The sequence below is a fragment of the Brassica oleracea genome, chromosome C9 (assembly GCF_000695525.1).
Source record: "Brassica oleracea var. oleracea cultivar TO1000 chromosome C9, BOL, whole genome shotgun sequence".
Classification (NCBI taxonomy): Eukaryota; Viridiplantae; Streptophyta; class Magnoliopsida; order Brassicales; family Brassicaceae; genus Brassica; species Brassica oleracea.
This window is the reverse complement of record NC_027756.1, coordinates 50,177,965-50,193,762: the sequence shown is the minus strand read 5'-3', so window position 1 is coordinate 50,193,762 and position 15,798 is coordinate 50,177,965. Positions and strand designations below refer to the sequence as shown.

Below are 15,798 nucleotides of genomic sequence, written 5' to 3'. Positions count from 1 at the left end.
AAAAAATTCAAAATATAACATATAAGAAAATTCTAACATATAAGAAAAATATAACATATAAGGTGTCCTCATTTTTTTGTATTTTAAAGTCGTTTAAAAAAAATATATAACATATAAAGGTTTCCTCATTTTTGTAATTTAAAGTCATTTTAAAAAATTCAAAATATAACATATAACAAAAAAATCTAATTATATGGTTAATGTGATTGTTTAATTTTTTTTAATAATATAAATTTAAACAAAAATGAAGAAGGATGCAAAAATTATTATCAAATCTTTATTATTTATAATCATTAATTGTCATATATATGTAAATCATATTAGGTAATTCCGTAGCTTTTATTTAAGGAAATAATACACACTTCTTATATTTTAGGTTAATATAATGTTCTCTAGTGTTATATAATTATGGAATAATGTGACACCATTAGATTAAACTATACTTTATATTAGATGCTCTAGAATTCTTTGAAATGGAATTTAGAAGGCATTTAGAGTGCCACCTAGGATTTGAGGTTGTTTTTAATTAATACAAAATTAAGGTTCTAATTTTTCAAATGCTTCTCAATTAATATATAGGGGATAACTAATTCCAATTACTAAACCAATATAGTCCAATGCACTATTGATGCTATACATAATCACTATGATCTTTTAAGATTACACAAGATTTCTCCCTCTAATTATAATCCGCTATAAATCTACACATAATCCACTATGATCTTTTCATATTACACAAGATTTCTCCCTCTGACTATAATCCACTATCAAATAAACTTTTTTTTTTACCCTTGGCGAGATAACTAACTAAGTCTCATATTGGAGAATTAGACAAAAACATGTCCAATTCTAATAGTACGAGGCTTTTTGGGATGGAAACCAAAACTAAATCCATGCGGACCAGCCAATTAGGTCCAAAGTGGACAGTATCGTACTAATCGGATAATATAGAGTTGAACATGAATTTAATAAATCCCAACAATTGGTATCAGAGCGGTTGACGAGAAATCTGCAAAAGACCAATATACCCTTCGAGAGATGAATGGTATCCTATGAGTTAGGACTGAGAGGTGTGTGGCAGAGATCAACTCAAAAGATTCTGGAAGTCAGTTGTGGAGCATGAGATGAATGTGATCCTTAGTTTGAATGGGAGAATGTGAGATAACAAACTAAGTCTCACATTGGATAATTAGCAAAAAGTGTCTAATATATAAAGAGATTTCTAACTCTAATAGTACGAGGTCTTTTGGGATGTAAACCAAAAGTAAATCTATGAAAGCCAGCCAATTAGGCCCAAAGTGGACAATATCGTACTAATCGGATAATATAGAGTTGAACATGGATTTAATAAATCCCAACATTGGCAATCAGAGTTCCTTCTCTTTTGTATGCCTGTTTAAAAATGAACTTCGGTAACTAAACCAAAGGTGTCTTTAAGCAGATCAATATGTATACTAAATTTCCTATAAAAGCAATATATATATATATATATGTGTGTGTTGGATTTTTGATACTTATGTTGCTGTGTGTCAACAATTAATACAACATACACATTTTTAAAAATAATATGCATATTCAATTTATTATAGATAAGATCTCAAAGTATTAATTATTTTTTATTAAAAAGGTAAAATGGACTAATAAAGAGGGATATGTATTTATTTTAGGTGTATAAAACTCAGGTAAATTATTGAAATTAGTATTAAATAGAATTTTTTTTTATGAAAATCCAAATTAGAACATTTAAGTGTGTGATATTTGTATCATAATAAAATATCCATTTGAACCAATGTATAAAAAAAAACCACTGAAACAATATGGAAAATTGAAATTGTGTGTTTATTTATAATGGTTATTCATAAAAACCATTAAATAAAATAAAAAAAACTTGAAAACCAGGAAGGAACATAGATTTATCACCTTTACTATTATAAATACCTAAATATTTGGAGGTGTATTCAACAAAAAGAAAATATTTGTTCACATTCATATTGATATGAATTTCTTTTTCAAACTCGTCACATTCATATTCATATTCATAGTTTCTCTGGTTCAATCTATAGAAAGTGTCAGAAATGTGAAATCATTTAAGGTAGTTGAAAATAATAATAAGAAATATGTATTTATACACATCCAAGTTTTAAACTGATTTATGTAGATTATTTTCTGGTATTAATTCCAAATATGTTTTTATAGCTAAACGAGAAGATTATATATGATTGTGTGGATATATATAAACAACCGTCATTAAGCCATCCACTACTCAAAAACCATAAAATTCAGGTATTCTTTCCTCAATATTATATGCTTTGTTGAATTTTAAACAATGCTTACTTTATTGATTCAGCGGAGTAAAATTGATGAATGACTGTGTGACTACAATCAATTTTTGTTGTTGCTAACAATCCAATTTTTCTTTGTTACTAGTCTTAGTTTGTTTTTTACCTTTCTCTCATGAATATATATTTATAAAGTAGTTAAACATAAAACTGAAATTATTTATCAACTACTCTTACTACACTTTTGTTAAATTTTGATTTTCTATCTGAGTTTTTTTTTTTTAATCAATAAAGGAAAGATGATTTTTTCAAGAAAAAAATATCTTATGTTTGGTATAGTATTAGATAATATATAAATCTCACTTTACATTATATGTAACCATATAATTTGAAATAGATGGAACCATCTTTTTCAAGCTGGAAACTAAAAAAGCAAATAAAAAGTAAAATTGAAAATAGAATAAGCATCAACTGTCCAAATGGAACAGTACCTATACTGAAAAATACAAAAGAATATGTCGCAAATGCTAAGTATTGGGCTGAGAAACACTTCAACCCACTCACAGAAGATAGTCCAGGAACACATGTAAGTCACTGAATGATTTGTGTCATAAATATGTATATCTTGAAAAATCATATGATGTAACTTTCGGAATTTAAAGATTGCTGGAGTTAGATCACAAGATGAAGGTCCTTACCATGGTTTAGCAGCTTGGATGAGTGTGCATGATTTGAATATTAGTAGGGACCAAGCTTCATATGCTAATATATATGTTGGCAGTGGATACAACAAGAAAACTAATTTTATCCAAACCGGTTGGATGGTAAATTAACGTTGATGCATTTTTAATTTAGTTTTATATAGGTTTGCTTAACAAAATATAGTTTGACAAATAGGTAAATCCAAGTTTATTTGATGATGGACGCACCTGGAGTTACGGGTTTTGGAAGGTACATTAGCTGAAACATAAAAAAATAATCATAATTTTTTTAGTTAAAAGAAAATTATGCTAAACCATGGCGTGTTATTAAAATATGATTATTGTATTTTATATACAGTATAAGTGAAACATATAAATATCAATCTTCTGTTTTTAAAGTTGTTTCATTAAAATGTAAAAGGATAGTTAAAAATAAGAACTAAAATAATACGATTTTTTTCTCTTGTTATAAATATAGTTAAAATCTCACATTTTTATAATTTTAAATTTTATTTTTCTAAACAAACCATTTAAAATAATATAAATATGCATAGTAAAATTACATAAAATGTTTTATATTGTATTTTAAAATATAACCATAATTTTGTCTCAGACATATTTTAATACTTATTTAGTTATTCTTTTAGTCTGTATTTGTAATTTTGTCTTTTTGATATACATAAATTTTCAATTTTTATCTAGACTGTACTGATATAATAAACTGAATATTGATAGGGTGCCAATGGAGCAGGATGTTATAATACAATATGTCCTGGTTTTATTCAAGTGTCAACAACTGATCCGTTATCTGTTCCTTTTCCTTATCCCCGGAAAGGAGATAGGGCTGTTAACCCTAGTATTTCACAGGTAGTATTTATACTTTTCTAGTAACATTTTCTTGAACAATATTATACAAACCTAATGTGCATATTGTTTTTATCATTTATTAAAGGATTATGCAACCGGACATTGGTGGACAATACTCATAAGAGCCAATAAAAAGGATATAAATATTGGTTATTGGCCAAAAGAATTATTCGATATTATAGGTCGTAGTGTGGATATGGTTGGAGTCACGGGAGTAGTCCAAACTTCCACTTCTGGTATTAGTCCACCAATGGGCAATGGTCATCTGCCAACTCAAAAGGAAGATGAATCCGCACGTGTTAAAAACCTCCTCATTGTAGACACTAAATATAATTTCATGCCTAGTCGCAATTATAAGCTAGAGAAGCTATTAGACAACAACAAATGTTATGGATTAAAAGATGGAAAGAAACGAATTTTCTTCAAAGAATCTAATTTGTTCACATATGGCGGACCTGGAGGAGATTCTTGTGGAATATAAGCTTATAGAACAGTGTTTTGGCTTTTTAATAAATAATTGAGATTTTATGTTCATGTTTAAGTATTAAAATTTTATTATATCTATTTGATCTATTATTAATGCGGTGTTTTAAAAGTTTATAAAGATTTTATTTCATTAGTTAGGGGGCGGATCTTTGCATCATGTGCATATTTCTATGTTATCAAATCAAAATAATTTATGAAATATGTAGTTTAACGTAGTTTTTTTTATCAAAAATGTAGTTTAATATGAAAAAAATCTTATCAAAATAAACAATGCTATACTTGACGGTCCATACTTGACAAGGATGCATAAATCAGAACCGGTCATGATGTGAAACCAATAAAACATGAGATTTGGGCCAGAGAAGAGTTTAAAAAAGAAGAGTTAATTCTTGTAAGGACCAATAGTTACTGAAAATATTACCTAGTTCTACTGGTAACATATGCATTTGGTAATGAGCTATGGAAGAAATCTGCTCTCTGTCCTAACTCATGCACGTGATGGTTTATCAAGTGAAAGGCATTAATACTCTTCGACTCGGATTTTCTTGGTGAGATCATTCTGTAGTTGGATTGTGATAACTTTAACGACAAGGAATCTTTGTGTCTTTAATTAAGTTAATTTAATTCCACAACCTCTTAATTAAGAGCTCTTGGTGACACCCATTTTAAAAATATGTAAATTTTTAGGGAAAATGACCATGGAGGAACCAATTTGGTCGACTTCATAACGCTATATGTTTAGTCTCATAACGTCGTTGTAATTAGGTCACGGCGGGAGTAATGGTTTACTTGGCTACGTTCCTTCTCTCAAAAGTCAGAAGTCAACTTCTCCAAATTAAAAAAAAAATTAAGATCCCAAAATCCATTACTTTGTCAATATACACCATAATTCAAGTGAAGAAGCCTACTCTGAGGCAGAATTTCTTCACTTATGAACTTATTTATTGTTGTATTTTTTAATTTATGGATGAATTTTAATTTTATGAATTTGTATATATAATTGTAGGCTTATAAATTAAAATTTAAAATTTCTTATATGGTCATTATGGACCCCATGGCAGTCCATGAAAATATGGGTGTTAGTGGGTATGGTCCTTAATGGATATAGTTCTTAATAGACATGGTCACTCTATGTACGCAAACAATAAATGGACAAATGGATATGGACTAATGGATATAGGCTAATGGACATGGACTCGTCCGGTTTGCAGCTCTAGGCAGAAATAAGAAACACAGTGCCAAGTAGATAGACAATGGGTTTCTCACTTATTTACATACACAACCTTAAGAATAATCAAAACCAATACGACCATCCATTGGAAACAAAAGAAAAACAAATCCCTCTAATTATAATCTACCATCAAATAAACTTGTTTTCTTTACTTTCTTTGTCCCATGACAGAGTTCCTTCTCTATTGTATCCCTAATTCTATTCACCTATAGAGTAATAGAATTACAACAAGAGAAAGAAAAAAAGCAAACTGGGACAAAGCTGTTTTCAATTGTTCTCATAAAAATTACCTGACAAGACTTTGTCACGACTGCCAAAACAGCTCAAAATCCTTACTGTACAACGAGCGGTCTTGTATCTCCAGGTTTGCTACATGTCTATTTATGAGCTGCGACTGCATTATCTTACACACGACCAGTCCCGCTGGAAATATCCACCATTCACTTTCACCCCTGCATCCCCACCCAAAAACCACACACACATCAAAAACCCAATAGACCGAAACATAAGATTGCCACGAAGTATTACTTTCCATTGTAGTAAAACTTACATGTTTATATTCCACGGCTGAAACGGGATTTTTTTGCTTGCTGATGATTCGCTGTGATAATGAACATATCCGCAGAGAAAAGCAACAAACTGTCACACAACCAAAACTTGTCAGGTAACGTGAGACATTGCAACATCTTCCCATAGAATCAACAGTCATAGTTTCAACTGTTAAAAAATTCATCCTCATGTGACATGAACATGCAGTTCACATTGCATTTTGAAACAAAACAAGTTTTCAACCAAAAAAAAAAAAAAGAGTACTTACCACATTGACCAAGGACATGTAGTTCCACAAAGCGTAAACGCGTGCTAACCCAGCAGAGCGTCTGGGTCCATGACTGAATAAGGCATTGATTCCAGCGGGGAATGGCAAAAGCAAGCCGAGAGGTAATATAAACAAAGCCAACAGTACATCCACCATAGAAATCGAATACAGCTGGAGCAGCGTGAGCAAGACTAGACTAAAATCTCCTAAAAGTAACATCGAAATAACTAAGCCAACCATATCCTGCAGTATCATAGGATATAACAGAGGGAAGAGTTATTGAAAAGTTGGACAGCGCAATATAGAAGAAGACATTCATATTATAAGAATTTGGATTGGAGATGTACCTGGTGGCCCACAGGTTTAGTGTTGTGAATTAAGAAAGAGAGAATAAAAAACATGTCTCTCTTCTCTTTGAGACTCGGTAAGCTGTCACCGTCGATTATCCCTGCATAGTTCTTTCTGCGTGTAGCATAATCCTCAGTGTTTGTGTGGTTTTGGTTGTAGAGCATACTCTCTCTTAAACGTGCCGGAGAATTCTCTTTGTGTGCACCCACGCCATAACTAAAAGTCAGAAGAAAAAGACATCATAACTCCGCATAGCTAAAAGGAAGTGCATAACGAACACATGCTGAAGTGTGAGATCACAAAAAAGCCTTAAACTTCTAAAGTGATCATCTGATTTATCTAGATTGCTCAGTTCATAAATTATGTCTATTGTAACTACGAATGAACCCGACGAAAGGATGCAATTTATCATTTATATACCGTGGCTGGATCTCAGTCCATGCTGTTTCACCGACACACTGAGGTGACGTTGGTTCACAATCCTCAGCAGCATGAATCAAGAGACCATATTGGCAGTAACCACAAGCTGTAGTCTGGAACCAGGCCAGATCAACCCGTATGCCATGTGTTTCTAGAGCGGGGTTCGCATGAGTTTCTAGCCATCTCAGAACAGAATGAAACGTTGATCTCAGACGCCCACGGCGAACAAGGCGTAATTGAGCATTTACACCAGCCACCAGTCTGTACCAAGTAGTCGGAGCAACGAGCTGAGAAAATAAAACAATGACAAAGATCAATAAAACCTCTAAAATGGCTGCTGAAACTGCTTCTCGTTAACTAAGGAAGAAAGGAACCAACCTGATTCATCAGACTAGTAAGAATATTGTCATTTTGAAGTGAGAAAGGAGCCATGTAACTGCCATCACCACCAAACAATATGGGCATTGGAAACCTTTGGTGAAGCCGAGGTGGAAGGTCTGTCCTTTTTTCATCCCCACCAAGGAAGAAATCCAGATATGCAAGCATCAAATCGGAGGTGGCAGCGACCTATATTTAGAAGAAAAAAATATACACTAAAGCTTAAAACAACAAATCCTTGTAAAACGAATCAGATACTCTGAAACTATGTAGTCCATTGAGTGATTATGAGATTAAATCATCAAGAAATCACCTTCAGACCCTCGTATAGAGCCCGGGAGCGACAGGAGCGTAAACAGGAATGATCATATTCTGAACGTACAAACTCACGCAATTTTTGCAATTTTAACTTCCGCCGCCATTGCTGCCAAGACCACGCAAGCGGATATGCAACCACTGAAAGAATACTATATATTGCACCTTCCCACCACTGATATGCAGCTATAGAGTTGATTTCGTCCACAAACGTGTTAAATGCAGCCTCATATCTAAAGATTCCAAAATCATATGAGGACATTTCAGAGCCCAGACAACATGTTAGATAACTATAGAAAAAACAATGAGACACAATTCCAATCAGCTTGGAGATAAAACAAGAAACAACTAACACTATCTCTTTTATTTCTTCCGGGGGAATATGCGAGAGATGCCATGGCTCACTGAATGTATTAGGACCCATAAAATACATTCTATGCACATGACTCTGCGATTGCTCTGCTCTATTTGTTTCCAAGACCTAAAAAAAGAAATAACATTATATACAACATAACATTGTAAAGTCTGTAATATAAGGAGAATTTGGCAGGTTATTTCACTCAGTCATGTATGCTAGCCATACACTAGTTGCATTTGGAGTGACAAATCAGAAAATACATACATCATTCTTCATTTGCTTCGCAGAAAGTAAAGACAAATAAACAGTTTTTGGATCTAATGTTACAAGACAAAGAAAATCATCTAACCTCATTTAGTGATTCAAGGAAAGGGAAGGAATGATCAATTTGAGAGCCATGATGTGTGGGAGCTGGGCCAGGTAAATCATCAACTCCAACAAATTTCATTCTTGCAACACTAAGTACAAGTGCTAAGAGGATGAGGAGACCCATCAGAAGAAGACCAAACAACCAAGGCCCACCAAATGTGTAAATTAACTCCTCCAGAGCGGTGTAACAGTGTGGCATGTGATACCTTTCCGATATGCATCGATATGGACATGGTGTCTCAGAAACACCACCTGTTATTAAGCATAGAAGATTCCAAGGTTTATACTTGATACAGGTAAATGAATAATAATAAAACAAGATCATAGCCAACTTAAACAAACAGTTCTTTATGAGTTCATTATCGAGGGAAAATACAGATTTCGGGTTGGCAACTGAACCCGAAACAAAACTTGTCAACGAGGAAATTTATAGCACAAATATAATACACAAGAGCTCAAGATATATGCGAATGCTATTTGTACCTCGAACTGGAACATAGACAGCACGAGTTGGAAGCTCATCAACGGGACAAGGACGGCAAAGAGTCGTGTCAGATCCAGTAACATTCTTGAATGTACCAGATGGACACTCCTGAAGAAAAGTAGGAATTGGGAATCTAACGAGCTTAGATAAACTACAATAACAACTCAATCGTGATAAGGGAACAAAAGGCAAATAGAAAATTTCCACCCATGATATTATGTAGCAGCAGAAAACGTTGAACTAAGTTTTCCTAACCTTGCAAAATATACCGTGGAGTCCTTTTGGACAAGGCCTTCCAGTTACTGTGCCATTTTTGCCAGAAAATTCATCATCTAATGCCGCTCCCCCCCTACAATTACAAAGAGAAACAATGTTAATGGGACATGCTGGAAAATAATATCAAACAATAGCAAAGAAATGGGAAATGCACAGGTATTTAAAGGCCAGACCGTGCATGGATTATCCCTTTCACACTAGCAATAGGCTGGTATATGTCTCCAGTGGGAATGTTAGACCAATGAAAATGAATCCTCCCACCTCCGCCACCACCACCACCAACAGGACTGCCTGACCCACCGCCAGTTGAGAGAAGAGACGACTCTCCCAGAATAAGATAACGCAGAAACAAAAGAACTGTTCCACCAGAACCACCACCAGGTGCTACAACAGAACCATTTTCATCTCTGCTCAAACGTTTGACACTTTCTCCATCAGCCTTGATTGAGCCTTCAAGTGATAATCCAGATAGAGGCTGCTCCCGTGAACCAATCACTGACCAGATTCAAACGAAAGAAAAGAACAGGTTAAACAGTATTATCTTGAAAGAAATAAGCTTTCATGGCAATCACAGCATGCACAGTAGTGTATTGGCTAAACGATGACAAGGTCCTATAATGTTAACAGGCTATAAATTATAAACTTATCATAATAAAAGAAATAGAATTAGTCAAATATTTGGCACACGTACGAATAATCAGTAGTCTACATCATACACTCTATATCAAGTCCTATGAAGACACAACCTAATCTCGTGTTAAATAGAACTCCAGAATCATCAAAAACTCTTGACATTTCATACCTACAATACCACCACCAGCAGATGAATAATCCGGGCTATAATCACCGCTTCCACTGCCAAGCTCACAAGGGAGATCTGCATCCCCATACGTAATTCCACCTTCAACACAGCTGTTATTGTAACATACACGGCCCCCTTTACCGCCATGCCCACCACCACTACCAAAGCCATTTCCAAGCAATTTACCTTCACCTACACCACCTCTACAACCTGTGACACACACAAAACAATTGCATATTTATGATGCTAAGAAATACAATACAAAAACATAAGAACATCTCTTCTTTCTCCCTATGCAAAATGCGTAGTAGCGCCTTAAACTTATAGTGGGGGAGAAAGCCAAGGACATGCCCATACGAAATGTATAAGTATAATGCGCGATCAAAACAAAATCCAAAAAGAAAATAGCTTATTGTTTACCCATTCCACTAGCACTAATCTCTCCAGAGGATTCAAGGGTTACTGTTTTTGCACGGTGGAAATGAACTACTGATCCTTTGATGAAACCTTCGACGATAATATCCTCAACTCGGCATATCTAGAAAGAAAGAAAAGTTATCAGAATTTCCATGCTGAAAGAAAGAAAAGATATCAGAATTTTCATGCCAGAGCATGCTGGTTTAAGTACGGCAGAAGTACCTGTAGAGTGAAGGACAGAGACGAATTGACATTGCAATCCTCTGGAGGATTCAGTAGTTCATAGGGGCAATCTTGCCGATCACAATATAGCTTTGGTGTACTGCAAAGGATGTGAACTCGATTAGTGTTAGCTGATTTTATCTCAGAAGAATATGGAATAAAAAAATGTGGCATTTTCCTTCACACTTACACAGCATCTCGGGATGCATTCTGCAGAGGACCACGCAAAATAGATCCAGGCCCAACCTTCAATTTCCAGGGGAAAAAAGAAAGAAGTTGTTATCTTCTGGACGGACAAATCAAGTACCTTTCTATATCTATTATTTAAAAGCCAATATGGCCGTTAAAGGAGACCGATTGTCAAATTATGCTAGTTTTATCACATTTTCGTAGCTATAAACACCAACTATCTTTGCATCTGCACAAAATAGTCATAGAATGCAGGAATGTCACTAAAACAAACAGACGGAAACCTCTTACATAAATCCGGTAAAACAGTGACAAAACAAGCCGCTGTGCTTCAATTGAATCCCCTGGTCCAGTTAGATTCAAGAGACCTTGTCCATGGACAAAAAGATTTGCATTTGAGCGAATCACAGATGATTCCTATATTTAGAATGAGAGGTCATACAAACAAATTAGATGCAACGGCATGTAATAAAGTTACTAGGAGGAAAACAATGACATGAATTTGTGAGTACCCTAAGAACGAATAAATTGCTAGCCTCAAGTGTGGAAGTCGAAACAGTTGTATCTCCCCCTCCTCCATCTATATGCAATTCTGAATTCCACATCAAGAACATCTTGACAGACATACTTAATGCCCCATAAACCTGGTCGTACCAATAAACACAAAGCATGACGAACAAATTTACATGAATACCAAAATAAAATCTAGGATATGCAGAATGGCCAGGCCAAGTAAACCAAGAATGAAAGACATATTAACAAAACAGAATTATACATATCTAGCTCAAACAGACACAATGTTGTTGCATCCGAATTTCGGAAAAGGTGGAGAACAAGATAAGACTGACCTTGATAATGGAATCACTCATTAAGAGTTCTTCGGCCAGTAACTCAAATACTGATGTGCCATAATGAGACAATCCGAAGCTCAAAACACCACCACACAACAAACTAATTTGTCCTTGAACCTACATAATGAATTCTGCTTGAGTACTACATCTTTAAGAATTGGGTTAGCGGTAATGGCATAAGCCAAAGCAAAATAATATGCTGAGATGTGGAAAATTCACTGAAAACCTAAATATGCATATACAGAAGCAACAAAAAAATGTAGAGGAGAAAAAAAAAATGTAGAGAATAGACAAATGAGTTGCAGAAAAAAAAATCATTTTTATATGAGATAACAAATAGTCCTAGCATCAAAACTGCAAAAGTTGATCAAACAGTTGGCCTACAAAGCCCATGTACTGGAAATTCATTTTCTAAATACCTGGACACGACTCCATAGCAGAGGACAAGTTGCTCGCGCTTTGTCCTGAATATAAATATTGGTCCAACGAGGCTGGAAGGGGAATTCTAAGAGAAGCGTATAAGTGTCTGTCGTCAGATTGTAGTTGCTAACGAAAAGACTTCGGGGAACAGCATCGTATAGGGTGCCAGCAGCACCTGAGTTATCTGGACACCCGATACTGTATCCGCCTGCATGTAGGAGAATGAAATTAGTTTACATGATTGAAGATGTTAAGAAAGTATGTATTAAAATAACTCACCCAAAACATAAATAAAAACTATAAGAATATACAATATGTGCAGATGTTAGCAAAGTAACCAAGTAAAATCAGAATGAAGAATTTTGATGTGATAATTAATCAGCTGAGAGAATGGAATTATGTCATTGAATTTAAGGGTTCATACTTTAATACCCGATCAATTTCGCAAGAGTTACAAGTTCTGGAAGTGTGGATATTATTACGAGGTCCAGAAAGAAACAGTGGCCCTCTTAAGGAAGAGAAACTAACCATGCACAAAGATCTTTGGGTCATCATGCCTACTAAAAATATCGACAGATACTCTTCCACCACCCCCACCACCGTAGCCACTCCCACCACATGCACTAATCTTTCCGATTCCAGTCCTGCATTTATGATAAAAGCAAAGCATAAGATGATAGCTGAGATCAATTTACCAAGAAACACTTAAAATCCGTGTAAATCAAAGCAACAGCTAGTAAAAGAGAGACTGGAAACTAGATCTCATTACATCTTATATGCCGTGATGAAGATGCTGCCACCAGACCCACCACCGCCTTTGGCTCCTCCATAACCTCCCTCTGCCAAAAGACTCCCATTAACATCCAAAAACTGCGTAATATTCATTTTCACTCTCCCTCCACCCCCTCCTCCATAATCAATCTCCCTGCTCGTCGACCCTCCTTTACTACCATAGCTCCACGGCTTACTCAGAGTCGACCACGAGTACGCATCACCTCCCCACACATCCTCCGGAAGCTTCCTAGTATCAGTCAAACAGCAAGCCCCTCTACCACCATGCCCACCACCAGCCCCATCAATCCCCTGCGGCGTCCCGCTAGTCTGCGACGGAGGGCTCCCAGCTAAACCCGTCGTGTTCACTGCCGATCCACGGGCAAAGCTAGCGTTACCAGCCGAAAGCTCAAACGTCCCGGCGACGATCGTAGACGCCGCGCCTAGAGAGAAGTTCCCAGAGACGTTGATAGCTATGGAGCATCCGGGGATCGCGCAGTGAAACTTAACCCCAGGTAGGATGATGAAATTGCCCTTCCCAGCTATATACACATCTTTAGTAAGATTCAAATCAGCTACGATCTTACAAGTAGTATCCAAAAGCCCGACGCCGCCTAGATCGTCGGTGCAAGATACCGAGGGTCCGTGCGGAGGCGGCGGTGGCGGAGCTGGCGGCGAGTAATCCTGGTGGAAAAGCAGTGACTCCGAATCCGGATCCAAACCCGAGTTAAAACCCGAATTAGGCTCCACGATGGCGAATCGATAGCTTGAGCTAGGGTTTACGGCGAAAACCGCAACCGATACGAAGAAGAAGAAGACGATGAATTGAAATCGAGCCATCCTGTAGTATCAAGAGTCATCACGGACGCAGTCCAACCCTAATTGGGTTCATTGAGCTTAGTTGGAGTTGACGAAATTGAAAACGCAGAGACTCGATTAAACTATTCAACACACGCACGATTTATGCATACATCAGCATACACATAGCTGTGTGCATGTATATGTATAGTCGTCTTGTAGAAGAAGATTTGAGGAAAAGCGGATAAACCCCCGCAGCGAAAATGGATTCTTAGAGAGAGAGAGAAGTGTTGCTTTTTCCTTTCTCGGAAGTGAGAGAGAGCTTCCAAGGAGAAGGAAACAGGTTGGAACGGAGAGTAGTTACGATCCGGTGCGTGCGGCTTCACCGTAACCGCGAAGATATCAGCTAAAATCTTTCTTTTGGTTATAACGAATCGTATTGCGACACGTCATTCTCAGATTAGTCTGTATCGTGGTTTACATGCAAGTGGAAGTGTCAGCTGAATCTTAATTTGTTCTTTGTCCAATCAATATATGACACATGTCATTTTTACGTTTTAATTACTAGCTTTGCTGTTCCATGGGTTAATAATGGCTGGTCTTTAAAAAAATAATTAAACCGAACGTCAGGAGCATATACGTTCGGACAAACGGTGTTTAATTGGGCTTGATGGGCCCTGTTTCCGAACACGTGCCCACTCTGAGTGTGAGGTGTTCAATTTTCAGAAACAGGAAGGAAAGGCGTGTAAAAACAAACATTAACAAATCTGGCTGGCCCAATAGAAAACTAGCAGCATTATCATTATCAATTTTTTTATTTATCAAACCAATTCAAATTTTTACGTTCTCCATCATATTATATCCACTACTTGAAATGAAAAAAATAATAATATATATATATCTTTAATTACATGATTCAGCCGAAATGATAAGTTATTGGTGTGTATGCTTAAACAATCTACAGCTTCAGAATATACGTAGGATACAATTATATAAACTTAACCATCGTGTTGAGGATATATATTATCGGGAGTCATGGGCCATGGCTTGTGGACTTTTTGTTCAAAGTACAAGATTGTGGTCAACAAAAAATAATTAGAAATAATGGCATGCATGATGTAACATGATATTATGTGGTTTATTTTATTCGTATCAGAATTTAAACAAATGCAATTTGACTTGCATATGACTCATCACGCCGAGTTCCTCACCGAGGGGAAGACTGTTTTTTCCGTTACCATCCGCAAACGCAGCTTTTGCGGTTGGTAGCGGTTGTTAGCGGTTCGCAACAATCATTCAAACCGTTCTAAACCGTTTTAAACCGCTTCAAACCTCGTAAATCTAAAAGCTGGTTCCAGCTAACGTTTGCGGTCGCGGACGGTTGCAGGAGGATAATTTTTTTTTCTTTTTCTAAAACAATATAAATACAAAAATAAAAAAATTCAATAAATTTTTAATTATAAAAATACTAAAATATGTCTATCATTTTTAATTAATATTATAAATTTTTATAATAAAAATAAATTTAATAAATTTAAAATTTTGAAATATAACTTTCTAAACATAAATATTATATTTATTATAATTTTATGAATTTTGATATTTTTTATAATTATATTAAATGTAAATATTGTTAATTTATTATTTAATTGTTACTGCATTTTGTAGTTAACCAGTCATAAGTATCCCGCAAACACATCAATTTTTAACCGCATTACCAGTCGTACAAATCTCTTAAAACCGCTAAAAACCACAACCACCCGAATGTGCAAACTTCCGCAACTGCAACTGCAGCAGCAAGAGCAACCGTTGCGTTTGAACGAGTCAGACGTTAACTCTGTCTTTGTCTTTGGTATATTTGTTAGCAACAGCCCTATCGTAGAGTGTCATTAGCTTTAACCTTATGTGAACCAATATCAAACCGGTCGACTCACCCAGGCGTTATTTGACGCCTAAAAATTGCGCGAAAAAAAGTAGATTTTTGTTAGGTGCTTACTTC

General features: G+C 35.6%; 2 protein-coding genes across 3 annotated transcripts; one reads left to right on the top strand and one right to left on the bottom strand.

Annotated features, from left to right (window-relative positions):
* Nucleotides 1-1,975: 1,975 nt before the first annotated feature.
* LOC106317242 lies at nt 1,976-4,464 on the top strand. Of its 2 annotated transcripts, XM_013755093.1 has the most exons (7): nt 1,976-2,092; nt 2,197-2,283; nt 2,677-2,865; nt 2,942-3,103; nt 3,177-3,230; nt 3,716-3,847; nt 3,933-4,464. In XM_013755093.1, exons 1-7 carry the CDS (start codon nt 1,997-1,999, stop codon nt 4,326-4,328), a joined length of 1,116 nt encoding a protein of 371 aa, XP_013610547.1. In that variant the 5' UTR covers nt 1,976-1,996; the 3' UTR covers nt 4,329-4,464. The 2 variants fall into 2 exon arrangements, with proteins under 2 accessions (XP_013610547.1, XP_013610548.1); XM_013755094.1 differs by lacking the exon at nt 2,677-2,865.
* Nucleotides 4,465-5,580: 1,116 nt separating this feature from the next.
* LOC106318123 lies at nt 5,581-14,139 on the bottom strand. Its single transcript, XM_013755986.1, has 22 exons — nt 13,000-14,139; nt 12,759-12,874; nt 12,230-12,438; nt 11,808-11,927; nt 11,472-11,603; nt 11,251-11,376; nt 10,961-11,016; nt 10,771-10,870; nt 10,552-10,669; nt 10,132-10,341; nt 9,503-9,824; nt 9,309-9,402; nt 9,053-9,161; nt 8,550-8,821; nt 8,196-8,323; nt 7,841-8,075; nt 7,528-7,716; nt 7,150-7,436; nt 6,729-6,945; nt 6,382-6,624; nt 6,115-6,203; nt 5,581-6,016 (listed from the first exon to the last, which is right to left on the bottom strand). Exons 1-22 carry the CDS (start codon nt 13,839-13,841, stop codon nt 5,869-5,871), a joined length of 4,362 nt encoding a protein of 1,453 aa, XP_013611440.1. The 5' UTR covers nt 13,842-14,139; the 3' UTR covers nt 5,581-5,868.
* Between the last annotated feature and the right edge of the window lie 1,659 nt (nt 14,140-15,798).